Here is a 27,701-nt window from a genome sequence, read left to right as displayed (position 1 = left end):
AAGCGAGCTTGCACGGACAAAAAGCGCTCTCCATAATCCGTTCCGGGCGATTTTATCGAAAGGGAATCGTCGCTTATCCCCAACGGACCCCCGACCAAATTAATAATCGAATTTAAATTTAAAACCACCGCCGTCCCCAGGGCGTTGTTACGGTTGCGATACAACGGGCGCGCCAATAGATTTTAAGAGATCCCACGGGTTTTGTACGGGGATCCGGTGTTCAACAAGCCTGACCAGCAATGTTTCGCCGAATAGCTGGTTAACGAAGCCTGACTAAACGCGGAAAAAGGGGGACGAGAACGGCTGAGGCGGGAGAGGGGTAGCAGTCCGGGGGAGGGTTTTCCGTGAGGCGGTGGTTTAGAACGTCCGGATGCCACGAGCTTAAATTACGACTTTGGTTGGTTTGAACGATTTTAATAATTTAAATTCATTTTTTCTCATAATATCGCAAGGTAAAATTTGAAGTGAAATATAAAATGCAAGTTAATTTAGTTTTTATTATATTAAAAACTAATTAGTTTAAACTTTTTTATTAAGATCAATTAAAATTTTTAAAAAATCTTTCTGAAACTTAAATAACATATTTATTTTATATTTAAAAAAATATTTTACTAGATATGTTTGTAATCAAATGTATCCCAATTCATTTGTTAAGTTTTTCTAAATTAGGTATCTCAAGTAGTTTAGCTCAAATATTTTCCAAAGCTTTCCAAAGATAAAAATCATCAGAAATTTAGATTTATATGAGCACATATACAGAGCAATTATTAGTCAATAAAGAGATGTTCATTGAGATATACTCATATATGTTAAGATATATCAACGATTCGTTAAGGAATATAAAACAATTGCAACCAATTATTATTGAAAGATACCAGGTATACCGGAAAGTTATTACCGTTTTTTGGGAAAAAAGCTACATAATTAAAAAAAAGTTATTTATTGAAAGTTATGGCCATTTGATCTATACATCTTGTCCATCTTTTAGGCAATTTACGGATGTATTCCCAAACAAACTGTTTGTCGTTTAAGCAACACCATTCATCCAGCCATTTTCTAACTTAGTGAAGTGCTACTCTGCAAACGTGTATCCATACGTGACGCTAAAATAGATGATAGCTTGACGATATAATAGATAATACTAACTCGATATAATAAATATATTTGATATAATTGTTCTAAGGCTGAAGCATGTCCCGGAATGCTTTAAAGTTGCACAAATAATTATGCTCAAAAAACCTGACAAACCTGTAGAACAAGTCGAATCTTACAGGCCTATTTCGCTACTACCTGCAATATCAAAGCTATTTGAGAAGCTGATATATAAATGTGTTAAACATTTGGTAATAATACCAGATTTCCAGTTTGGTTTTAGAAATCACCATTCAACTATCGATCAAGTGCACAGAGTAACTGCGGCTATTGAAAGAGCGTTTGAAGAAAAGAAATACTGCCCTGCAATATTCCTGGATGTCTCACAAGCTTTTGATCGGGTTTGGCATTTGGGATTAATCTGTAAGATGAGCAAATTGTTACCGCGTAACTATTGTCAATTGCTGGAGTCATATTTATTCGGAAGAAAATTTAGAGTATCGCACGAACTGGCGTTCTCGACATTTAAAAATATCTCAGCTGGAGTTCCACAAGGTAGCGTCTTAGGACCTCTCCTGTATCAGCTCTACACTGCTGACATTCCAACAACAAAAGAAACACTTCTTGGAACCTTTGCTGATGACACAGTTATTATGGCAAAAGATATATCTCTGCCTAGGGCAATAGAAAAAGTGCAAGTGGCAGTCAACAAAATCTACAAATGGACAAAAGATTGGAAAATTCAACTTAATAGCTCCAAATCTGTCCACGTTAATTTTGCATTAAGGCGAAATAATAAAAACTTAATTATATCACTCAATGGATGCCCGATTCCTCAAGCAGAATCAGCAAAATACCTTGGAATCCATCTTGACGGTAGATTAAATTGGAAGCATCACGTTAGACAGAAAGCAAAACACATTAGAACCAAAATAAAACAACTATACAGGTTAGTCGGAAGATACTCTCAACTTGATCTAAAATCAAAGAGGTTGATCTATAATACAATTATAAAGCCAATTTGGACCTATGGGGTGCAAATATGCGGTTGCACTAAAAATTCAAATCAGTTAGTCATACAGCGCTGTCAAAACAAGATTCTTCGATTGATTACCAATGCCTATCGCTATGTAACCAATGAAGAACTGCACGATGACCTGGAAATCAAATGGATTTGCGAAGTTGTGCAGGATTTCGCCTTGAAACACGAAAAAAGATTACTAAATCATTTTAACGTGGAAGCAATACAACTGCTGGACAGCGCACAGGATGTCAGGAGATTGAAATGAACAAAACCATACGAACTTGTGTGAACATTTAGTGTGTATTATTAGTGTAAACTATAGCTATAAGTGAATACATACTGATGTAGTTTCTCGCACTCGTCTTGCTTGCTAATTAATCCAAGCACATAGGAAAAGTAGTAATAAATTAATTGTAATAATAATAATAATTAAGATTGTACTAAGCGTATCTAATAAAGATGTTATAAAAAAAAATATAATTGTTCTGGAAATTAAATTTATATTATATCAGTTAGGATATGTAAAGGGATGTTCCTCACTTTTACTTCATAATTCTACTTCATATTTACTGACCATTTCTGTTTAAAAGTTCTTCAATAAATTATCATTTAAATTCAGAAGCTGTAAATTTTCGATTATAGATTCCCCCGTCGTATTTTAGCAATTAAGCTTGTTTGCTATTAACCAATTAAATAAGTTACGTATTTGATTGTTGTTTGCATCATACCATGTTTGTCTATTGCATTTTTGTCAGTTGCGTAAACTAATACCTGGTATGTTTATATTAAAATATTTATTATGAAAATGTTTTATGGATGTTTTTTAATCTTTGATAAAAAAAATTTGATAGGTTTATAGGTTTAAAAGTATGTAGTATGTTTATCCTATACGTGTAATGTATATATGAGGCAATGATATATGGATGAATGATAGTTAATTTAACTATAAACTAATAATAATTATAAAAAAACTATAAAAATATCAAGACGTTCAAAAATTCTTGTTAAAAAACTAAAATACTTGTTAATGAAAAAAGTAACAAATCTTATTAAAATGGAGCTCAGAAATTCTAGCATTATTATCAAGTTTAAGATATTGAGCAGTTCTGTTAAAACAAACTTGTTAAGTAGAGCTGACTGTATTTATGACTATACAAACACATTTGATGAAAGATACCCAGGCCATCCAATTATTATCCGTTAAAACATCATCATAAACAATCGAATAATAAATAAGTATGGGATTGCTGGGATTGTAGGAATACTATTTAAATAGGTGCAGAATATTTTAACAATCTATCTTGTTATGAATGTAGTGTATCCTTAATAATTATTTTATTTTGATATTTTTACATTACTTTATGCATTGACTGAATGGATGAATTTAGCACAATATTTCACAATATCAAAAACATGAAAAAACATTAATTCTAGAGCTGAAGATGATGTTAACAAACACTTATTTCGAAGAACTCGTATCTGTTAGAGAAGGTGCAAAATAGAGATAAATTTTAAACAATTTATTAATTTGGTTATTTAAAATAAAAAATTAATTTGAAAAAAGGACTAAGATGATGGTCTGCTTCCAAAATAGTATTAACTGTGATTGTACATAGATAAAAGTATAAAACTTGACAAGCGAAAATAACACATTCATATCTGCAATCAGGCTGGGTAAACTGGGGTATGTTGCGGGATAATCTTTAAGTCGGTGGACCAAGTACCGTGGTTCGAATATCATATCAGTAGGTCTAATCACTAAAAAATCAGGGAGATTGACATGGCTAAAATACATAAATAATTATTGAAGAAAATTATTTATGCTATTAAGGTGGAGATAAAAATATTTAAATCACTCTCTAAGTTAGGATAGACAAAGAGGTATTTAACATAAATACAATAATAATACTACAATAATAAAAAACAAGATACTCTGCAAATACCCAAATTTGAAGTACCTTAAGTTTAAGAATCAAATGTAATTTTTATAATTAATGAAGTGTATAGTTGTATATTATTATATAATTATATGTTTTATAAATAAGAAAATGTTGACTTGAGTGACATAGAGTGATCATCTCAGTAAGATGGGCCTTCAGAGGAAATTAATCAGATATATATGGAGGTCCATAATTCGAAATCAGCGTTAAGACATATGCTCACTTACTAAAGAAAAATTCGTGTCTAAAATCCTATATAAATAAATGCAATATGCCAACTAAAAATATCAATTAACTAATTTAATAATAGTACCAATTTAAGTTCTTAGATTTGTAATTGTTCATTTTCATTCAAAATAAAACAGATATTAATATAAATTATATTTAATCCGATTGGGCCAACAAGTTAGAATTCAATTAAATAATATATCTCCAACATTACAAAAACCATATATTAACATTCGCAAATTATTGCGTTGCCAATACGTCAGTAGTCCTAGACCGAATATAATAGAAGAGGAGGAAGGATTTCGATCTAAAAATAATCCATATGAAGCGAACCAATTCCAATGAAAACAATACACCTGCACAGGTACCACGTTTCAGGTCAATGTCAGTTCTTTCGCAGCATTTTAATCATGTGTACGATAAATTTATTAGTACAAGCAAATATGCCTACAAGCAATTAACATATTTATTTCAATATATAATTAATTGCTTTATATACGGAACTATTGTTTATAGAAAAATATAAATTACTAAATATGGATATAATTAATTAACCATAAATTATATTATTTTTTATATATTTTTTAATTACTATATCTACTATTGTAAAATATTAATACTATTTTACCATTTGAAGAATAGTAGTGATATTAACAAAAATATTTCTTTTATAGATTTATTATTTATTATCTTTCTTTTTTTGTTCTGATTGAAACATGGTAAAACATAAATACAATAGGGTTATCAAATTGTCAAGAAGAAATATTATTTGAAAGTGTGTGAGTTGTTGAGGTTTGTTGACCAAATATCATCAATATTTTTCCAACAAAAATTCAATACACACAATCCTTATTCGCCCAATTTTGCTCCATCGGAACTCATAAAATACTTACGATGACAAAATTTTGATTGAAGAGATAACCAAAACGATGAAAGCTTTAAAAGCCGTAACAAAAACATAACAATTGTTTGAAAAACTGAGAAAAAAGCGCTGACTTAATCTGAATTCACTTATCTTCAAAAGGGACTAATTTGAACCGAATAAAATAAATTTTGAAAAATAAATAAATATTTGCATTTTATTTCCTTGGGAAATATATGCTATGCGCATCTGTATAAATACAAGTATAATAGAAAAATAGAAATAAATTAATTTGTAAATTAAGGTTGTACTAAACATATTTAATTCAAGATGTAAGTAATACAAATATTTATAACAAAATTAATATTAGAAAATGTTTTAAAGAATATTATGGATTATATACGGAATATAATAACTTAAACACAATGTATTAAGTAATATATCAAAGTAAATTATAATAATAATTACAGGGATATTAACTTAGGATGCCATTTTAATGCCTAAGATAATCAAATAAATATAAAAATTGCCTGTAACTATTCATTTAAAATTTAAAACCAAACCAATTTTGTTACATATATATATAAAACATCTACTCTAATTCCTATCTAATCTTCTAGAAAATTTTTTTGTTGAGGCAAATCTCATATACGAGTATATTATAAATATACCATATGTTGTAATACAATAAAGGTTTTAATACAACTAAGTTTATCAAAAATATTGAATAAAGATATTTTAAATTTTAGTTTTATTTGCATTTTCGAGGTTGTAGATGTAATGTCAGCATCAATGTCAGAAATTGTTGATTCAGAAGAGGAATTATTGTTCCATGAGAAACCTCGATAAAATCCATCTGTTATGTGACTAGCATTAAACCGATTTTCAAAAAAGGAATAAATTCAGATTTACTCCAAATATTAAAACATATTATTAATATGGTTATTCCACCTTCGACAACCCATTTCCAAACGTTTGGCGTTCTTTGACATGGTTTAAGGCTAATCACGTACCCAGCTAAAAGTTCGAAATATAAATACCGACCGATTATTCCGATGGTTATCAGTCTTAGGTTCGATACCAGACAGAAATCCATTCAGACCAATAACAAAAAAAGTAAACAACCACCATGAAGGTACGTAAGACGATTCTTAAAAGGATACCGATAGATGTGAAGTGATTCGGTTCGACACGCCATAAAGTGGCCGTGTGTTCGTGTGTGACGATGCTGAAACATCGTAGATCAGTTGAAGCTGATAGATGGGATATGGGTACTATTATTGACGTATGTAGAACAACGTTAAAAAGTTAATCTAGAAGAATATTTCGGATGAGTTATCTATTTTATACAAATATTGTAATTAGAATTATTTCATTCCCGAATATTAATACTTAGTTGAAGAGGAGAACTTGATAATCTGAATAACTTCTAGTATAGTATAAATTATTACAATAGTTCACTATTATTAATTTATTATATTTCATTACTTTTGTGTGTATTTGTTTGTAAATATTTACATCGGTTTTGTTTCATTCTAAATTAAATATGTTAATTAAATAACTTATTTAGTATTTAATTTATTAACAATTTTGATATTTACACACTTTTTATTTTAAATTTATATAATTTAATACTGAAGAACACATTAGTACATATTTTATTTTATTTAAAATTGAAGTAAAACAGAATCAAGTAAAAAATTATTTACAGAAAGAGGTTTTAACAACAGAAACGTAGTTTAATATACAAAATTTAGACAATTTTTTTAACAATGTTAAGTTATTATGCTAACCAAAAAAAAACACAGATGTTTTGTAACATTCATTGATTTGGAAAAGGCATTTGGCAGATTAAGAAGAGAAATACTAAGGGTCATATTATCAGAAACAATAAAGAGGTAAGTAATAAAATTGTAACAAAATAAAAATGGTACACCTACAAGATCCAAGCAGAACTAAGAAAAGACGAAAGTCCAATCCTATTTATGATATTAATGGATGAAATAATAAAATGTTGAATAGAGAAAACGCGACTACATATAGGGTATATAATATGGAAAAATTGGAAAAGGTAGGAGCTGTTCAATCAAGTCATGCTGGTGAAAAAGCTAGAAGAAATATGTTTCCAAACTGAAGATGTAAAAATAGTACAGTTAAATGCAAATATCTGGATATAGAAGTTGGAGGTAATGGAAGCCTTATGACATGTAAGTAAATGAAGGTCAGAACTGTAGAAACCATGAATTTTTACGTCTCTATAAACAGTAAATTCATTAATGAAAAAGAAATATCAAACACAACTAAAATGGAAGTGTATAAAAAGCAATATACCGATCGATCCTAATGTTAAGCAGGGATAAGGGCAGGATGAGCAGTTGATATAAGAAAAGATCTCAATATTGAATCAGTGTAAGAGTACACAGAAAGAAATCAACTCAGTCGGTGGGGACACTTAAAGCATATGGAGGATACAAAACAGAATCTATGGAGCAAGGACAAGAGGAGAAAGGTCAAAGGGCGACCTAAGAGAATATATCAGGGAGAGAATTTATTAAGAGACGGAAAAATTAAGTCGAAATGAGAAGACTGGGCACAGAAAGAGAAATATGGATAGAATTTCTATGTGAAACAAGTGCCTACTTCTTACAATTTCACAGACAGCGACTTTTTTATATTGTTTTGGATAAAATATTAACATGAGTATGGTTCCATCTTTGGTAGATGCTATTAAATAACAGGAGGATATTATCTTATTTGGATATGTATAGTTATCTACATGATATTTTCAAGACATATATTTTGTAACTATTCTTACGCCTTACTATATTCCCATTTATCAGCCCATTTTTATAGATATTCCATGTTAAACTTTTGAAGTGAAGCTGGAAATAAACCAATTCATTACAAATTATATTTTACAGAAATTATAAATTACAAAAAATTCTAAATGACCAAATTGTATTTCTTTTTTAAATATTTTGTTATTAGATTTATGTTTCCAATTTACTTTATTTACAGTACTGTGCTGCACTTATCCTTGTGGTTATCAGTCTTGCTGCCGCTGAGCCACCTCGCAACGGGGGTGTTTTTGCTAGACAGCAACAACCTCCATATCCTGCTCGAGGTTTCAGGCCTTCCGGGCCTGCTTTCAATCTTCCTTTAAGGTGCATATTCAATTTTTTCTTAATATGCTCTTTATTGTATTAATAATTTCAGATCACAAAAACAACAATTCAATCCACAACCGCCTGCACCAGCTGCATCATATGGACCACCACCACAAGAATATGGTCCACCAACTGAACCAACTACAGAAACACCTACTACGACTGAATCTGTTGAAATTACCACTCTTGAGCCTCAAGTATATATTATTTATTATTTTATTTATTAGTATAACTGATACATATTATTTTCAGGCTGAGAACATTAAAGTATCGCCAAACAAAGACAAGTTGACCGCTGCTCCTCAAGGTACAATTAATCCGGCTTCAGTTTACGTCGTTCTGCCTCAGAGCCAAAACTTTATTTACTCCCCGGCCCCTATTGCATCAGCCAAATTAGTTTTACCTGCTAAAGTCGAGCAACCTAAACTATTACCAGTGCAGGCTATCCCAGCTTTTGCCAAGATTCAGGAAGCTCCTCGACTTGCTCAAGTTGTGGAATATCAGAGAGTTGTTCCAGTGTCTTCAGCCTATACGTCCATCGTAAACACACCGTACAGTTCAACCTTCGTACAGAGTTTCCAATAAATGGGCTAAAATAATTTACGTTTTGGCACTGATAATTGTTTAAGTGTATTTATTTGATTTGCCAACTTTTAGATTTGTTAAATGTTAATTTGTTTTAATGTTATTTGTATATTGTAGTATCTAATAAGATACATTTGTAATAAAAAGTATGAGACATGATTGTGGTATTAATTTTATTACAACGCAGCTTCGATAATTCAAATATTTTCTTGAGTGTCAAAAAGTGCTACAATTTTATTAGGTATCAGATTATCAGAATTTTAGATACCTACTTTCAGCAAACTAAAGAAATTTGGATAGTATTTTAGTATTCATGTTATCACAAGGTCACCACATAGATAAATTTGCGCGATGACAGTAAAGTGCGTAGACTCAAACGCAAACTGCCATACGAACTGATCAATAGACAAATAGAGTGAGATTTAATAATCTCTAGAATAAGCTAGAATAGTTTTTAGAATAAGTTAGGATAGACTTTACAATAAGTTAGAATAGTATCTAGAATAATATTTAGATTATAATTTGTACAGCAGACATCACTTACTGAAGTGATCTACTAGATGCCAGGAGAGTTATATTATATAACTGAAATCATTTAATAATACTTATTGCCCACGGGCAGATTGTTGACGTTCTACGAGATTAATTAAAAAAATGTTATCACAATAATATTATTTTATTGGTAAAACTTGTATTAAGGTTTTTAAGATAAATAAATAAGCAATCATGTCTCTTTTCATACAATGCATGAACAGAAAACATGCTCAAAAGTCTTGTAGTATTGGAACAACATTATAATTTACGTAGAAAATAACAGCTCAAATATACTATCTTTTAATAAAAATCTAATTTAAACGAATGAACCAAGGAGAAAAATGGTATTTATTGTCAAATATAGTAGATAAACTCAATGTTCTTATGAAATGTTCTAAGATTGACTATAAATTACTCGAAAGTGTAGATGTTGTGGGAGCATCATGAAAGTGACAATGAAGATCCAGAGTTAAGTATTATTATGTAAATCAGATTAGAAGTAAAAAAAACAAACATTTTCTATTACAAAGAAGGGATTAAGCAAATAAAAGTTAAATATAACTGGTAATATAGAAAAAAATTAATAACGTCCTTTCTTCATGTATAATATTTCTCATTTCAATACAAAACTATTATATTCCAGTAATTTGAATTTACGTATCCAGATAACCGTGCTTTCAATAATTTTTTTAGTCAAGGACAGATTGTATTACTTTTACAAACCATCGTTACAATTTGACGTACCAAAAAGCCAAATAACATGGCATGTATTAATTAATGCAAATATATATTAAAGTGTATCAAATAGTTAATAAATAATTGATAAAATCCGCTTGTAATTGTTAAATAACATGATACTGTTTTATTATATGAAACAATTCATCAGAGTTTGCATTAACATTTGTTTACATAACAATATATCCTTTAGGTCTATTCATCTTTAGCTGAATCATCTTAATAAGTCTTATCTATCCAGTTAAATAAAAAATTACTCAGATCTCAAAATTTTTTTCTATCATGTTAATTGTGCAAACGATATTGAAATTGTGGAAATATGCACACATACGTAGTCATTGTGTATTAGAGATGCGTCTAGTCTCAAGAAATTAACCATGAATATGTGAAAAGTTATCGTAATCTAAATTGTTAACAACGAATATCACCTGAATGTTACTCGAATACTTTGTTTTTTCTTTTATAAAAAAGCTTCCATAACAATAATTGGTAGTGAATGGACTAGGAAGATTAAATTTTATTTCAACAGTCTTAATATAGAACGAAATTTTATACATATATAAATATATTAGTTTTTCAATTTGATTAATTACATCTTAAATTAGATATACTTAGATATAAGTTACAAATTAATTTATTACTACTGTTATGTTCTAGGTGCATTAATACACAAGCAAGGCCAGTACGGGATTAATACATCAGTATATATTTTTCCAAATATAAATAAAACTAAACTACTTAAGCTGAAGATATGAATACTAAGTACACTAAACAAGTTCGAGTGGTTTGATTCGCTTCAATCTTCTGACTTCCTGTGTGTGGTCCAGTAGCTGTATTGCTTCCACGTTGTTGTGCGAAATTATTTCATGTTTTAAGGCGAAATATTGGATCACTTCGTATGTCCATTTGATTTCGATGTCATCGTGCAGCTCTTCATTGGTTACATAGCGACAAGCATCGGTAATTAATCGTAGGACTTGGTTTTGGGTTCGTTGGATTATTAGTTGGTTTAATGTTTTAGTGCAACCCCATATTTGCGCCCCATAGGTCCAAATTGGCTTTATGACTGACTGATAAATCAATCTTTTCGATCTACTTCTTTTTACTACTATTCCTTTTTTGTCTACCATGATGTTTTCGATTTAACCTACGGGCTATCGAGAGGTATATAATCAGGTTATTGTCATTTCGCCACAACGTAAAGTTAACATAGATAGATTTGGAGCTATTAAGCTGTATTTTTCAGTCTCTAGTCCATTTGTAGATTTGTTAGATACTTGTGCTATTTCTATAGCTTTAGACAGAGATACATTTTTTGTCATGATAACTGTATCAAATGTTTGGGATATCAGCAGTATAGAGCAGATACAGGAATGGCCCCAAGACACTATGCTGTGGAACTCCAACCGAAATAGACTTAAGTGTTAAGAATGCCCCTTTATGAGAGACACTAAATTTTCTTTCGTAAAGATATGATTCCATCATTGGACAGTAATTCCGCTGTAGCAGTTTGCTCATTTTGTAGATTAATCCCAAATGCCATACCAGGTCAAAAGCTTGGCATACGTTCAGAATTATTGTAGGGCAGTATGTCTTTTTTTTATGCACTTGGTCGATTGTCGAGTGGTGATTTCGAAACGCAAACTGTAAATCTGGTATTTCTATAAAAGATTCAGTAGTTTTTAACAGCACTTTCTTAAATAATATTGATATCGCAGGTAGTAGTGAAATAGACTTGTAAGATACAACTTGTTCTGCCAGTTTGTCAGGTTTTTCAAGCCTAATGATTCGAGCAACCTTAAAACATTCCGGAGCATGTTTCAGTCTCAAACACGCATTGAATATACATGTCAACATGATTATTAACTCTCTCGGCACCTCTTTTAATAATCTAGATTAAACATCCTCAATTCCAGGCGCCGTTTTAGAACTGAGGTTGTGGTCAATTTCCGTGGCAACTTCCATTGGATAAATCAGATTTACAGCTACATCGGGCTGATAAATAAGATTTAGATCTATTGTAGATTCTACATCATTCGGTTGGAATACTTTAACTAAATGCTCTGCGAATAATTCAGCTTTTTCATCGTTGCATCGAACCCATTTATTTTGATCATTTCTAATAGGCGGTACTCTAATAATTGGTCTTCTAAATCTCCGAGTTGCTTTCTATAGCGAGTAATCTTTCTCTGCTTCCGAGATTAATTCACTTACAGCTCTGTTTATATTCTTTTGATCATCGTCATTCTTTGATTTATCTGATTTGTCTGTAATTTTAAATGCCACTTGATTTAACATTTGATTTGAAGTTGATGCAATTTATTTGGTGTGAGATTTGCCGAGATATTCATAATTCTATGCTAAACATTTAATATCTAAAAGTATTTCGACAATAGGTTACCCGCTCGCACAAATGTTATTAATATACGAAATATTTTCACTCGGAGCCAGCCCCCAGCTATGTTATATTAAATTTTAGTTTTGTTTTTGATCACAAAGTACAAACGACTAGTTTCATATTAAACAGGATCGCGGTTGGCTTTGTGGCGGATCGCCGACCGCCCCCGGACGCCGTACCGCCGCCGGCCCCGTGATGCCTCCCCCCAACGGCCCAGCGCGGCGCCCTCTCGTCCGAAACGTTACAGTATCGTTCAGGATGCGGCGGACTCCTGCAAGTGACACATTTGTTAAAAATCCCGAACGCAAAACGACCCGTTGCCCGCAGGAGACGCGCTAATTGAAATCGGGCGCCGGGGAGGGGTGGTATGACTGAACGCGCCATCCGCCATCCTCTCACCCCCCAACGGCCCCACTACTCCCACTCGCGCTCTTTGGTCGGCCGCGATGCAATTTTGTTTACGGTGGTGAGGGGAGGTGCTACCGTGCTGACTGTTATCCCGGAGGGGACGGGGGCACGTTTAACGCACGCTCTAATGAAATTATTACGCATTAATTAAATTTTGTCCAATTTTCGGGTTTGGTTTCGCGTGCTTTTGTGTGAACGTTTCATTTACCAGATATCTCCCCTTCAGGGGTATTTTCTCTTTCATAATTTCTCGATATTGTTACTAATTATAACAATACTGTTCTATATATAGCACGAATTGAAATCTGCCCATATTTCTTAAATTTTAATTTTTTATTATTATTTAATTATTACATTGTTACTAGTCGTTTCTAGGAGGATCCATCGGTCCTATCTCAGTCTCTGATGAAATAATGTTTATACATGTCACTGCTGTATTTTTTATTATATGCACCTTACTACACAACCCTACACAAGATCAGATGGTTTGATTCTTTTGAGTCTGTGTCCTGTTCTGGTGGTATCCAAAAGCTGCAATACTTCAGTATTCTCATGGAAATGAAGTCTTTTCTCATGCCTCCTTGCAATTCTCTTGATTTCTTGACTGACTGTGGGTATCTGAAGGTCTCGATGTATGTAATCAATCCTATAGTATTTGGGTGCGCCCACAATACATCTCAGGACTTTGTTCTGAAAATTTTGTATTTTATCTATGTTACCCTTTGCAGAACATCCCCATAATTGAACTACGTATGTCCATATAGGTTTCAGTATTTGTTTATATAATGGCAATTTATTATGTACTGATAATTGTGATTTTCTTCCAATTAACTAGCACATTTTCCTATATTTAAATTCCATTTCTTTTCTTTTCCTCTTTATATGTTCCTTCCAGCGAAGTTTTGCATCAAAATTCATTCCGAGATATTTAGTATTGTTGCTATATGGAATGGTAGTATTATTTAATGTTATAGGTGCGTGTACGGTCTGATTGTAGGTAAACTGCACATGCACAGATTTTCTTTCATTAATTCTTATTTTGCAAGCTTTTGTCCAATTATTTATTTAGGCTTTCGAGGCTTCTTCACTATTGTCTCCGACAGCTACAATCGCAGTATGATCAGCAAATGTAGCCTTCGTAATATTCTCTAAAAGTTTAATGCACAAAATTTGTTACATGTTTATTCGAAAAAATACTTTTAATCATTGTCCCCAACTTTCGGGCAATATGTAGATTCCGCGCCTATAAAATTCATCTTATTTATAGACGATCGCCCACTTTTTGATATCTTATTATGGAACAAAACAACGAAACGATTATATGAATAAACGTGCTACTTAGCCAGTTGTTACTTTATCATTCCTTTCTCAATATACAGGCCATTTTTCTTTTAATGTCCTGCTCAAAAGCATAAGTTTTGATAGTGTGCTCCTATATTCGGTTCATTTGATTATTAAAAATTCTATTAGTAGATTAAAAATGCCTTGTAGAAGAAGATTTCTCAGGTTTGTTCAAATGTCAGGTTGAAGTCGACAAAACAGGCACTGGTGCATCAGTGTATCATTTGGCACATGGCGCAGATCATTTGGGGCGAATATATTTGAAAAATATATATTAATATATAAGTATTGGTGTTAAGTATTCATATTCTTTTTAGCAGGAAAAATAAAAAATATTGAAAATTATATTTGTTATTTTATTTCATGGAAATACAGCCAAATATCTTGGAATGATCCTTGATGTTAAACTCAAGTTGAAGCCACATGTTAAGGAAAAATGTAAAGAACTCCAACAAAACTGTCTGGAGTATACAATAATTCGCGGAACTGGCAAACATCATTAACTCCATCCCGAGGCTGCAACATTTCCCGGCATCTTAGAAAAAATCTTAGAAAATCATCTCCATCTGACTAAAGACCCATCAGTCTTCTCAGTGCCATTTCTAAGCTTGCCGAGAGGGCAATACTCTACGCTCTCAACTCTTTCACATAGGAAAAGAACATCATTCCTGATGAACAATTCGGCTTCCGCGCTCACCACTCATCCGTCCATCAGGCTACCCGTCTGGCCACACATATCCATCACGATCTTGACCAACGTAAAAAGATTGGAGCAGTCCTTCTGGACATAACCAAAGTCTTCGACAAGGTCTGACACGGCGGTTTGATCGCAAAATGCGTGCGGTTAGGCCCTCAGAAGACCTAACCTAACACTGCTTTCTTCACGGCCATCAGGTTCGAAGTTACAGTTCATGAACATAGGAGGTTGCAAATCAACCTTCTGAATACCCAGGCCATCATTTTCCATAAGAAGCATTACACACTGCGCGTCTCGCGACTTAAGTTCGACACCGCAATAATTCCATGGCTGGATAACCTCCCGTACCTAGGTCTCCACTTCGACCGACGGTTCGGTTGGCATTTCCAAATCCAGAGAGCAATTCAGAAAGGTTCGGGGATAGCAAATCTGCTATCTTCTCGGATCTGCCCTTATAGCAGACTTCCCATCTCCATCAAACGCTTATTTTACAAGATATTAATTCGGTCCGTACTCTTCTACGGATCTAATGTTTACTTCAAGTTTGTTACACCCAACCAGGTTAATCGGCTTCAAGTTTCCCAAAATAAGCTCCTCAGGAGAATGTTAAACGCTCCATGGTTTGTCAGAAATAATCAAATTCATAGGGAAGCTGACACTCCAGAAATCAAGCACTTCATATCGCAATCATTCCAAAAAAACAATTCAACTCAAGTTCTCCTGAGAACGCGCTTGTTCGCGAGCTTGTCGACCTGTTGGGAGCTTAGCACAGCGTCACGGCTAACCTCCCTCCCTTTTCCAGGCTTAAACTTTTACCTCATACGACAGTATCCAGTCGTGTGTTAACTCAAGTTTGCGAATCAGCCGGCTTCGTGGCGCAGTGGTAAAGGCGATGGGACAGTCCTCCTACTGTTGCGATAGCCGCGGGTTCGAATCCTGCTGGGGCATGGTCGTAAATTTATGTTTGTGATTGTTTAAAATTTGTGAATGTTCTAGGCAAGAGTATTCTAGTGTTCTAGGTACGCCAGTGACCATGCTGGGTAAGACCGGATGTCTTCTGAGATGATTTCTAAAGTTGATCACTCGCCAGTCGGTAGGTTTAATGCTGGGGACCGTGGTTCGGAGCCCTCATTAAACTTTAGTCCCAGTCCAGATAAACCCATAGTTGGTAAAAGGAGACTTTAATATATATATATATATATATATATATATATATATATATATATATATATATATATATAAAGTTCGCGTATCAATAGAATCGCCGGGTCCTCGTGCCCACTAACGGCTGCCCGATCAGCGGGTGCCATATCCCCAAATTTAATGCAGTAGTAGTAGCGATCCACAGGAGTCAACTGTGAGGCGGTTTCAGTTTAGTGTATTGGTAAGCCCAGAGGCAGTCCCACATAACCCGGTCCATCTTGTCACTCCAGGGCAAGTCTCCGCGACTAGGTATGCGTCATGCATTCCACCGCATGACTTTAGGCCAGAACAAAAAAAAAGTATACAATGATCTTTTGCTTGATCAAGAGGCCTTTAAGGTTGTACGAGCCAAAGCAATAGACATATTACAGAAATATTCTGAAGTAAAGTACCGTGAGGTATTGCTGATATTCCATGGTACGTATAACATTCGTAGTATTCGTAATAATAATCTGCAAAAGGACCTGAAGGTAAAAACTATCGATATCATTATCAACATTATAATGCTATGCCCAAAGACATGCATAAAAGCTCCATTAAAATATCAATGTTGAGGTTCTCATCCTTCTATATAATGATGGCTTAGTTTGAAAATTAATAATGGTAAAACCATTTGATCCAGTTCAGTGAAGTTATTAGTAAAACAAATTGCCTATGGTAGAATAAGTTATTTGCAATTTTAGAACCGAAGCAAACTAGGATAAAAATAAATAGCTTATTCATGTTGATTTACTAGATTGTTATAATAAATAATAATAATTTGCTTAAATTTCGTTACATGGTCGTACTGTAAAGGGAAGATTCGCTCTCATTTTGATTATTGTTACATCCGGGCGAATTTTGACGGATAAAATAGCTAGTAAAATATAAAATTTGATTACAGTAATTCTAATTGTGTTTGAGTAACAATTCTAATAAATGTAGAATTAATACAATTGACTTACTGTAGCTAAAAATGTTATTGTTGTTTTTAAGGCAATGTTTTGGTGGCTTAAAATGTTGAATAAACCGCAGTATTCCATAAATTGTATTTTTTACCAATTTTTAAAGAATTTTTGAATAATTAAATGTACGATATTAAGAAATTCGTTTGAAGCAATAACGACTTTTAAACTGATTTGATACGAAATCGTCAAAAATATTATTGAACCGTTATAACAATATTTCATCTCTGCCATTTCGCCAGCCCCAGTCATTTCCGCATCTCTTAATTATCTGAAATGCATCCGCAACGGCAACCTTTTCATTCTTGGTCGGATTCCATCGAGACCTCCATCCTGCCATGCCCTGATAAATATCTCTAGAGCGCCCGGGCATCAACAGGACCAGCTTGGGCACAAAGCATCTCCCACGTTCCCGTGGCCCCCCTTTTGTCTTCGGCCGTTTTGTGTATGGCTGGAGTGCTCGGCGGGTCGTCTCCATTAAGCTTTCCGTGACGCGAGTCGCATTTAATATCTTTAAGGGGAATTTTTCAACGGTAGCGGCTCTTGGTTTGCCATTGCTTGGTGTGCTTTCACTAATTTAAGTGTTAAAATTAATGATAAAGTTGTGATATAAAACGTGGATCATTTTAACCAACAGAATACATGGTGTAGAAGGAATTATAGTACCATGTAGTTTTTGTTGTATTTTAAAATGCTTTTTATCAATTTAGATTCGTCTGGGCTGTACAAATTGCCTAAAGTGGGTTTCGAACCACGGTATTAAGCCTACTAACTAGAGAGTAACTAATTTACAATTTCATTATATTCATTCATTATATTTTGTATATATATTATAAATATTACATTTATTTCAATAACATATCTATTAAAACTAGTGATTGTCCACTGGTCGAAATTCGGCCACAATTTGTAAAGTTAAGCATGTTTCTGTACTAATAGACTAAAGGGAATAATTTAAAAATTATATGTTAATATTACTAAATCTTACTTTCATAATATTTTCAATATAAGATCAGAAATATATTTGATATAACATTAATTATCGTAACAAATGTCTGTATATTAAAATAGATGTAAACTATTTCAAGAACTAACTCTCATTAACCTTTATTGAATGACATTCAATTAAATTTAATTTTCATTAAGTTTTAATAATCAACAAAGTATTAATAAGTTTAACTTACAACAATACTTAACTTTGTTATAATAACAAAAGTATCATGACTAAGATTATTTTTATATCAGTTATTTAGAACTGTGAGAACTTCGGAGCGTCAAATATAAATATATATGATTTGTATATTAATTAAAACAATAAAGATTATTTATTTTTACAATATAGAAATTATATTAAAGTAATGTATTTTTAATTATTAAATTAACCATTGATTTATCAAAACGTAGCACTATAAGGTAAATCGCTATAATAATTGATAAAAGGTTTAAAGAATATATATATCATATCGTGATATATTTTATTGTATTAATCGTTAAATATCTTAATATTTATTAGCGGTTTAAAATATTTACCAAATTACTGTTAAAATACTGTTTAATGTCATGGTTTTCTTTCACGGCTGAATATATCTTCCGATAAAACGGACATGTTAATTTGTTACCCCTACAAATATTGTAAAATGTAACTTAATATGATCATACATTTCTTAATTTTTAAATCACAACTACCATAACTCTTTAACAGTTCGAACAATACGGGAATAACCGCTAGTAATAATATAAGAATTCTGTCTAAAATTAAATGAAATTATTTAATAATCTTAATTTAATAATCTTATAATCTTTTACATCTTAATCTTAACTTACTCACTTTTTGTGTTAACATAGTTTGAAATTCAAGAAATTAAATTTCATTTTTCAATATAGAAAATTCTATTACTTCATTATTGATTTTGCATCCCATGAAGATCCAGTCACAGCATCAATAAGCCTACAAACCCACCTGGAGCAAATACAATTATGGTTGAAGACATGGCGCATTAAAGCCAATGAAACAAAATCCACGCATATAACGTTTACCCTGCGTTGAAGAACATGTCCACCAGAGAATATCAATCATCGTCAACTCCCCCAAGCAGAGCAGGTTAAATATCTTGGTATGCACTTAGATCGACGCCTAACCTGGAAGAACCACATACTCTCTAAACGGAAACAACTGGGACTAAAATTATATCAAATGTATTGGCTCATCGGGCGCAAATCCAAGTTATCATTAGATTACAAGGTATTGCTGTATGAGTCCATACTCAAGCCCATTTGGGCATATGGAATCCAACTGTGCGGTACCGCTAGCAAATCTAATATATCTATCATTCAACGGTTCCAAAATAAGGTGTTGCGTGCCATTGTTGATGCTCCGTACTATATTTCAAATAAAGTGATACAACGCGATATTCCTTTAGAACCTATAACGAGTGTAATTCAACGTGTTTGTGTGAAGTACTTCGAAAGAGTCTCAGTGCATCCCAATGTACTCGCTAATCAGCTAAATATGCGACGTGATAGTGAAGTGCGTAGACTAGAACGTTTAACGCCACCTGATCTGATTACTGGACATATGTAGACTTTAGAATAAGCTTTAGAATGAGGCTAATTAATTAAGATAATATTTTATACTGAAGATTGCTTAATGAAGTGGTTTTCTACATGCCCTGTATATATAATATAGACATAAGAAATACTTATTGCCAATAGGGCAGATTGTGGACTCACGAAAAGTAATAAAGAAAAATAAAAAAGTTATTGATTTATTGATAATAATATTTCTTCATAATAATTTTAGGCAAAATTCAAAATTACTCACTGGTATCAAAAAACTATTTAAAAACTATAAGAAAACAACATTCCTCTATTCCCGCTCCCATACACATCGGATTCCCCTTCGGTGGGAATCATCGCTATTTACCTAAACACGAAAAGCGAATAAATATACTCGAGGGTAATTTTATAATCATCAATGCGTCTCTAATCCTAATCCCAAATCGTACAAGATCTAAAAAAAGGGAGAGCAGAGGTCCCGGAGGGCAGCGTCGGCAATCTTCGCTCGAAACTGTTTTACATCTATGTAGAAAAAATATTGATTGCCGAAACCCCCGGGGCTTCGATTCAGCTCAGGAAACTTGGGGATGGAGGCGGCACTAGCCTAATGTCGTCTGTTTATTGACACGCTGATTTTCATAATTATTTAGAAAGTATATTGTTGGAGTAGATTTTAATATTATATTTAATTTTTATAGAATAATAATATTTTTTATATATCAATATTAATATATCTTTTTTTTATTTTTTATATAAGTCTCCTGTTAACCAATCAGAGTTTATCTGGACTCGACCTACTGTTTAAGATGGGCTCCGACCCACGGTCCTCCACATTAAGTCTACCGACTGGCGGGTAACCAACTTAGAAATCATTCCAGAATACATCCGGTCTTACCCAGCCTGGTTGCTGGCGTGACTGGGATCGTTTTCCTTGTCGGATTTTGCACTCTTCCCTAAGGACAATCACAAACATGAATTTACGACATGAATAGCTGGAGGACCGCCCTGTCGCCTTTTCCGCTGCGCCAACCAAGCCAGCTGTTAATAGACCTTATTAGCAAGATTATATTTGTTCATAAGGAATGTCTCTCAAAAAACTCTTTATACAGATACTAATACCAATTAATTTCTTTGAATTACATTTGCGACCATTGAGATTATGTTACTAATTTTGATATATTTGTATATTAATAATTAAAAGCTCCAACACATTTTGTGTAAGAATAGAAATGCAGTTGGAATGAACTCACTGAAATGATGAGTTTATAATTAGTTTATAAAAAAAAATTATAATTATTATTAGATGCCATCTAAGCATAAAACAATACTAAAAACTAAACAACAGAAACACAAAAACTTCTAGCAAATACAAAAATATAAAAAATTTTGGTGTTTATATGCAGTTATTGCATTTATTTTGAAGAGGTGTGTTTAGCACAGTGTTTATGAGTTGAATTTTGTGAGGATGTGGAATATATACTTATCAAATTAATCGAAGAAAAATTTTGACTATTTTAACATAAATTTTACCACTTCTATAAGATTATAATACTTATTTCATTATCAATTAATTAATTATTTTATGTGTATATTTATATGCACGTACGTATGAAATCTAGATTTATCATTAAAATTAAATGTTAAATTATTGTTAAAAAATAATGTTCTCAAAAATCTTAAAAACATTCAACTTCGTAATGTTTCAAAGCAATGTACTTAAATTAAAAGAATGAAGGCTGATATGGATGGAATTTGTTAATTGTATATTTAGTTAGATAATTTAAAGGATAAATGTATGCATATAACAATAGAGAAATAATAAAATACTGTGATTTTATTTCGAATTAGTGGTGACTTTATTAGCGTGGCGGACAAAACTCTAACAATATAGGCATGTTGTTCGGATTAATTGTTGATTAATAATTACCAAAAATGTAGAACTATGTTATCTTAATTGGAGGAAATATTGGCATTTGAGTCAAAGAATAATAGAACAACAATATCTTGATTACCGACTTTGCATACTTAAAAATAAACAAAAAGAAAATAAAATTGATGAAAGTAAGTCGTAATCTAAAAGAAATCAAATTAAACAAAGAGAGACTAGAAGAAGTAAAGAATTTTAGGAATTTGTAGTATTAAGTAAGTAAGTATATTGGAAGGTATTATTGAAATTGAAACTATTTTAGCTGATAAAAGGTTAAATAAAAAAGGTCAAATTAATCATTATAATTAATTATATTTAATTAATTAAAGTGTTATATCTGGCCAATGCTATTATATGGTGCGGAAGCCACAACAACGGCTAAAATTAAGAAGATTCAAGCCCTTGAAATGTAGCATAGTAAGAAACAATAATGGATAAAAGTAACCACTGAAATAAAATGCATATAACTATAACGTGTAGAAAGAAGGACCAGTAAATAATCCACTTGTTACGAATCACCTTAGGAGGAAAAATAGAGGGAAACAGGCGACCTGGCAAAAATAAAGCATTGCGGACATCACAAATTATGTACCCTGACTAGAGTACTAATTCTACATACAGTACAAGGTAGAGATATAGATACAGATATAGAGTTATAACCTCAATACCATGAATTATCATCATACGTATCATACGTATCGAAGACTAGATATACCTATATATTCACAGCAAACATTTTAGGTACGTTTTAATTCGAAACAATTATACATATGGGAAAAATATATTCACATAAACAAAAATTAATATAAACTTAATTTAAATATAGCAAAGATAACTTGAGAACTCAGCACGGAAGGAAAGTCAGGGAACCAAAGATAGGAAAAATAATTCTCTTTTCACCGGCACGCGAGGTTTTATTTTCAATGTTATTTCGCTGAATTTGTAATAAATTTGCGGCAGCCTCTGTGTATTATATGTTCGGATTTGTGTCCCTTTCTGTTGATGTTTGTATACTTTTTTTGAAGGGAGATTTATTAGATTTCGTTGTTTTCTTATTGGATTGTTTTCGAATTGTGACAACACATGTTTGGAAATAAATAACACGGCATTATGTTGTGATACTATAGATTATCAATTAGATTTTTATACTAAATACTACTATTTTTTAAGTTTTTTTAAGTTTACGAAGTTAAGTGGTAGAATAATACCATATTATATTGAAATGAAGTATAATAATAATCTGTGTACTCTGTAATTCTTCTACAAAAATAATTTGAAGCCGACTTGGTTGGCGCAGTGGTAAAGGCGACAAGACGGTCCACCTGCTGTTGCAATAGTCGCAGGTTTGAATCCTACTGGGGCATGGTTATTTATTTTTTGTGATTGTTTAAAATTTGTGATTATCATAAGCAAGAGTGTAAAATCTGATAAGGAAAATGATCCCAGTCACGCCACTAACCAGACTGGGTAAGATCGGATGTCTTCTGGCAAGATTTCTAAGTCAGTCAATTGCCAATCGGTAGGTCGGCTTTGACGCACGTCTTTGCACGTTTTCGCACGTTGAAACAGTAGATCCAGTCCAAATAAACCCTCATATATATATAAACTTCGGCTATTTCAATTTGAGAATTTGGAGGTATTTCGTGACAATTAAATTTTAAGTAACGATCCTTGTAATATAAAACTGTAAAATAAATATTTATATTTCAAGTAGTAAATACGAATTCTTACGAATAATGAAGAGTTTTGATATATACCCAATAATGTAACCAATGAAACTAGTTAATACCTAGTTATATTAGAAGGTTTTAAAATACAGTATTATAATGTCAGTATTTTAAAGAGTGTTTAAGATTTTTTTTCTCAAGAATAAGTTTATTTTCTTCAGGGATTATTTGTAATAATCGATTTTACTTTATGTTTAATATTTGATACATATGTAATAATTTGTTAATTGCATTATAATAGTTTCGTGTTGTATGCACTATTAACCATCCCGATGAATAAAGAAACATTCCTTTTGTTATAAATTGATAAACGAAAAGTTATTATATTAGAAACACTTTTAAGCTTATTTAAAGAAACATGTATTCATTATCTATCTATTTATATATATATATATATATATATATATATATATATATATATATATATATATATATAAATAATTTGAAGAATGGAAAAAGAAACGACGATTTTTGATGATTTGGATTAAAAAAATTATTATTGCGAAATAGAATAAAAAGAAAATAAAACTAACCTTTTTTGCTACTTTCATCTGATAAAATCGTAGGGGGAGGACTGAGAGGCTGCAATGGAAACGTGTTTCCTGTGGAATACCACGGCGTTGGACGCCAGTTAGTTTGATTGCCATTAAGGAGTCTCAGTTTATCGTAAACTGTGTCGTTTGCTGCAGTAGGTGGAGGATTCTGCGAGGATTGTTCTTTTTGTGCCGCTAAGTTGCGAAGAACCCTGTTTATTGATGATACCTGCAAGAATATAAACATTATTATAGCCTAAATATTATCTTTATAAAATATCCAACTATATATTATTATTTTGTAAGCAATTTATTTTAAGCATTTTTATTTATTAATAAATGATTTTATATAAAAAGTATATGAAATTGTTTTCAAAATTAGCAGTAAATTGCTAAAGATTATTAGTATAATTTTGAAGAGAAGATTAATTTATATTTAATGGTGTTGTAATGAGGACGTCTCGGAAAAATTGTGACTCTTCAACCAATATACTACTAGTGGTGCCGTAGGACGGAGGGCCGAATATCCTTCACCAAATTTCTCTGTTGACGATCCGCTGTAAATGTTGTGACCTTGGGTAATGTTAATCTCCTATTTCTCAGATCTTGATCCATTCTTTTTTAGAGTTTTTTCTTTGTATATTTTATCGAAAAGTTTAATTTCGATACAACAGTCTGCGAGGAATTGATTCATATTTCAGTCGATAGACATGCTCAAACCATTGAAATCTGCATCTCTGGATTATCTCTTCAACTATGCACTGATTGTCCCATTTTAATCCAATGGATTTTTTTCTAATATGATATTGGAGAGAAACATGTATAATTTGCCTTAAGCATTGCGTTTGAAATATTTCAAACCTGTTGATTCGAGACTGTAACGATGTCCAAGTTTAGGAGTCATGCAGAATGATTAGCAGAATAAGTATTGAAATGCTGGATTTTAACCTTGATTGTAAATCTACCTATTTTCCACACACAACGTTTTAGAAAAATTAATGCTCTTGTAGCTTGGCTGATGCGGCTTGTTATTTCAGTCGTAGGAACCCCTCTCTTCTCCCGTATTATTGATCCCAAATATTTCAATTCCTTAACTTGCTCTAATTTGACACCATTGATATTTATAATAGCAAGCGATTCGTCAAATGTAAGGCGCTATATATTATGAAGAATACACGAAGTCTCAACATATTTTTCAGCGCATATATCTCTGTCATCAGGGAATATCAGATATCGTCGATTTTATTTGAACTTTATTTAGAGAAACCAAATACTATATTTTACCATGATGTTTTCATGTTAAGACTTTTCTGATTGTGTTGATCAGAAGTCATTTTATTTTGCTGGCGTCAATTTTCTGAATACTTTATTAACTAAACTTTGGCCACTTCAATTTAAGGTTTTGGAGGAATTTCGTGACAATTATATTTTAAGTAACGATCCTTGTAATATAAAACTGTAAAATAAATATTTATGTTTTAAGTAGTAAATACAAATCTTACGAATAATGAAGAGTTTTGATATATACCCAATAATGTAACCAATAAAACTAGTTAATACCTAGTTATATTAGAAGGTTTTAAAATATAGCATTATAATGTCATTATTTTAAATAGTGTTTAAGATTTTTTTTAAGAATAAGTTTATTTTCTTCAAGGATTATTTGTAATAATCGATTTTACTTTATGTTTAATATTTTATACATATATAATAATTTGTTAATTTCATTATAATAGTTTCGTGTTGTATGCATTTAAGCACTATTAACGATCCTGATGAATAAAGAAACATTCTTTACAACAAACGAAAAGTTATTATGTTATAAACACTTTTAAGCTTCAATGACTGGCCAACTATTATATGTAAAAAAAACACGTATTCATTTTCTATTATTTTATGTTTTAAAATGAACTTTATTAAGTTAAAGTAAATTTGCAATCTTATAGAGCAGAAAACTGATAAATTAAAGATACGCACTATATGAACGGGACAGGAAACAGACGCAATGTGACTGAAAGTCGTCCAAATATAGTCGCATTATCTTTTTTTTTCGGCTGCACGGGAATGAACCGCATTGATTGGAGGATCTCGCAGCCAGTGAAGCGAACCAAATCAACTTTAAAACGGCGCCGAAGGCACCCCCGCACGCCGAATTCGCAACCAACCCTCAAAATCTCCTCCGGTCCCGTTTCCCCGACGTTTTTCGCCCCCCGACAGTCCCCCACCGTATCCGCCGCCCACGCCACCGCCGCCGCCTTCGTCCCTCTTCTGTTCCTCCACGTTCCGCTGCCGATGTTCCCCGACCGTTCGTTACACGCAGGCATTGGACGAAGTGCCACTGATAACGGCTTTTAATTCAATTAAGGGAGGACGCGCCGCTGCGGAAACGCCGGAAAATGGAAACGATTTTCCACGGAAAGCGATAGTGGAACACCGATATTCGGAATTGTATGTGTCGAGCCGGATGGGGCGGAGATGACGGGGAGGGAGTTTCGAAACTCTTTGCAAAAATGTTCCCGTTATGAGTTAAGATGAGGAGGGTTGATTTAAAATATCATCGTAGGATATATATATATATATATATATATATATATATATATATATATGCTTTTTTTGGTGTAACGTGTTGGTGCCTAACAGATGCAATTCTTCGTGGAATAGATTCGTAGATTGTCTGAATAGTTTTCAATAGAATATTGTCCTATTCTTATACCAATACATCCATCATTTGCTTCACTGATGTTAGAGATAGAAATTTACTTCTTACTCTCTGCTGTAATTAGGTTGAATTATGTTGAGATCTGGCCGTAGTGCTGAGCAGGGAAGGTGCGTGTTTCGGCTATGTGTATGGGCGCATTATCATCTTGGAATATGGCGGTGTTTGGTAGCAATATGTTAGTGATAGTAAGAACTTCATCATTGAGGATATCGATATATTCATTCCCGGTAATCCAGCGTTTGAATGAGAGGACCAGCTATCACAGTAGTAGCGCTCAAATCAAAGCGAATCATACAATATCCCAGCTATTCGTAGTACACAATGTAAACGATGATTCATCCGACCAAACCATATTCTTTCAATCAAGTGACCAGATTTTATGATGGTTGCGCCACTTCTTTCGCAGCGAGCGTTCATTATAAAGGGTTTCATTATTTCAGCTCTTCCATGAATGTTAGGTTTGTGGAGCTCCCGTCGTACTGTTTTATCGAAACAGTATTCCTAAAGTAAGTGTTGAGTTCTGCTGTGAATTTTATTGCGATAGATTAATGTTATCTATCCAGAATATTTTTTAATATTCGCACTTCAGTCTTTCTCAGTTAACTTGGGTTTCGCCCACTACATACTATCTGAAAATATGGCCGAGGTTATAAAACAGGACATGTTTATCGAGTGAATAAATAAAGGCCCTACGTGTTTTACCCTACAACCAAAACATCCCAATAGAAAAAGCAAACGCAACCGTATATCGATCGGAAAGGCGAAGAGATAATTCTAGATGACTCTTCTAGATGATCTCGCATACATCCCAACAAACAACAAACAAGACACAAACAAATGAGAGGAGCACCGGTGGGTTTATCTTTATCATCTGTCATAACAAATTTATTTATAGAGGCTCTAGAAGTAAAAGCAATAAATGCAGTCAACCATAAACTTCTTCTATTACTCAGATATGTGGACGGTACTTTCGTTATATGAACGCATGGACAAAAAGCTTTAGAAACTTTAAAAGAATGATTTCACAAGCATTTTTAAAAAATCATCGCAAGATCCAATTCACAATGGAGATCGAAAAGGA

At 32.5% G+C, this 27,701-nt stretch overlaps 2 protein-coding genes across 4 annotated transcripts in view; one reads left to right on the top strand and one right to left on the bottom strand.

Moving 5' to 3' along the window:
- Ey (eyeless) overlaps window positions 1–27,701 on the bottom strand; it is a 119,681-nt gene that overhangs the window by 29,086 nt on the left and 62,894 nt on the right. For both annotated transcript variants that reach the window (XM_076401335.1, XM_076401336.1), the window contains one exon: window positions 23,902–24,130. In XM_076401335.1, the coding sequence (XP_076257450.1) occupies window positions 23,902–24,130 (229 nt within the window). The remainder of the gene's footprint in view (window positions 1–23,901; window positions 24,131–27,701) is intronic.
- On the top strand, window positions 6,216–9,058 carry LOC143194483 (uncharacterized). 2 transcript variants are annotated; one of them, XM_076401338.1, is made up of 4 exons: window positions 6,216–6,281; window positions 8,165–8,310; window positions 8,363–8,510; window positions 8,566–9,058. In XM_076401338.1, exons 1-4 carry the CDS (start codon window positions 6,276–6,278, stop codon window positions 8,896–8,898), a joined length of 633 nt encoding a protein of 210 aa, XP_076257453.1. In that variant the 5' UTR covers window positions 6,216–6,275; the 3' UTR covers window positions 8,899–9,058. The 2 variants fall into 2 exon arrangements, with proteins under 2 accessions (XP_076257453.1, XP_076257452.1); XM_076401337.1 differs by lacking the exon at window positions 6,216–6,281 and adding an exon at window positions 6,332–6,431.

The sequence above is a fragment of the Rhynchophorus ferrugineus genome, unplaced genomic scaffold (assembly GCF_030347505.1).
Source record: "Rhynchophorus ferrugineus isolate W39M unplaced genomic scaffold, kcgeb_rfMv2 rfM3, whole genome shotgun sequence".
NCBI classification, from domain to species: Eukaryota; Metazoa; Arthropoda; class Insecta; order Coleoptera; family Curculionidae; genus Rhynchophorus; species Rhynchophorus ferrugineus.
The sequence above is the reverse complement of the archived record's forward strand: the minus strand, read 5'-3'. Positions and strand labels throughout refer to the sequence as shown.

Bases quoted from the DNA above. Each gene is read 5' to 3' on its own strand.
- LOC143194483 (XM_076401337.1), top strand. From the start codon at position 6,372: ATGCTGAAACATCGTAGATCAGTTGAAGCTGATAGATGGGATATGGGT. The intron at 6,432-8,164 runs GTATGTAGAACA...CTTTATTTACAG, and splicing joins ATATGGGTACTATTATTGAC to TACTGTGCTGCACTTATCCT. The intron at 8,511-8,565 runs GTATATATTATT...TATTATTTTCAG, and splicing joins TTACCACTCTTGAGCCTCAA to GCTGAGAACATTAAAGTATC.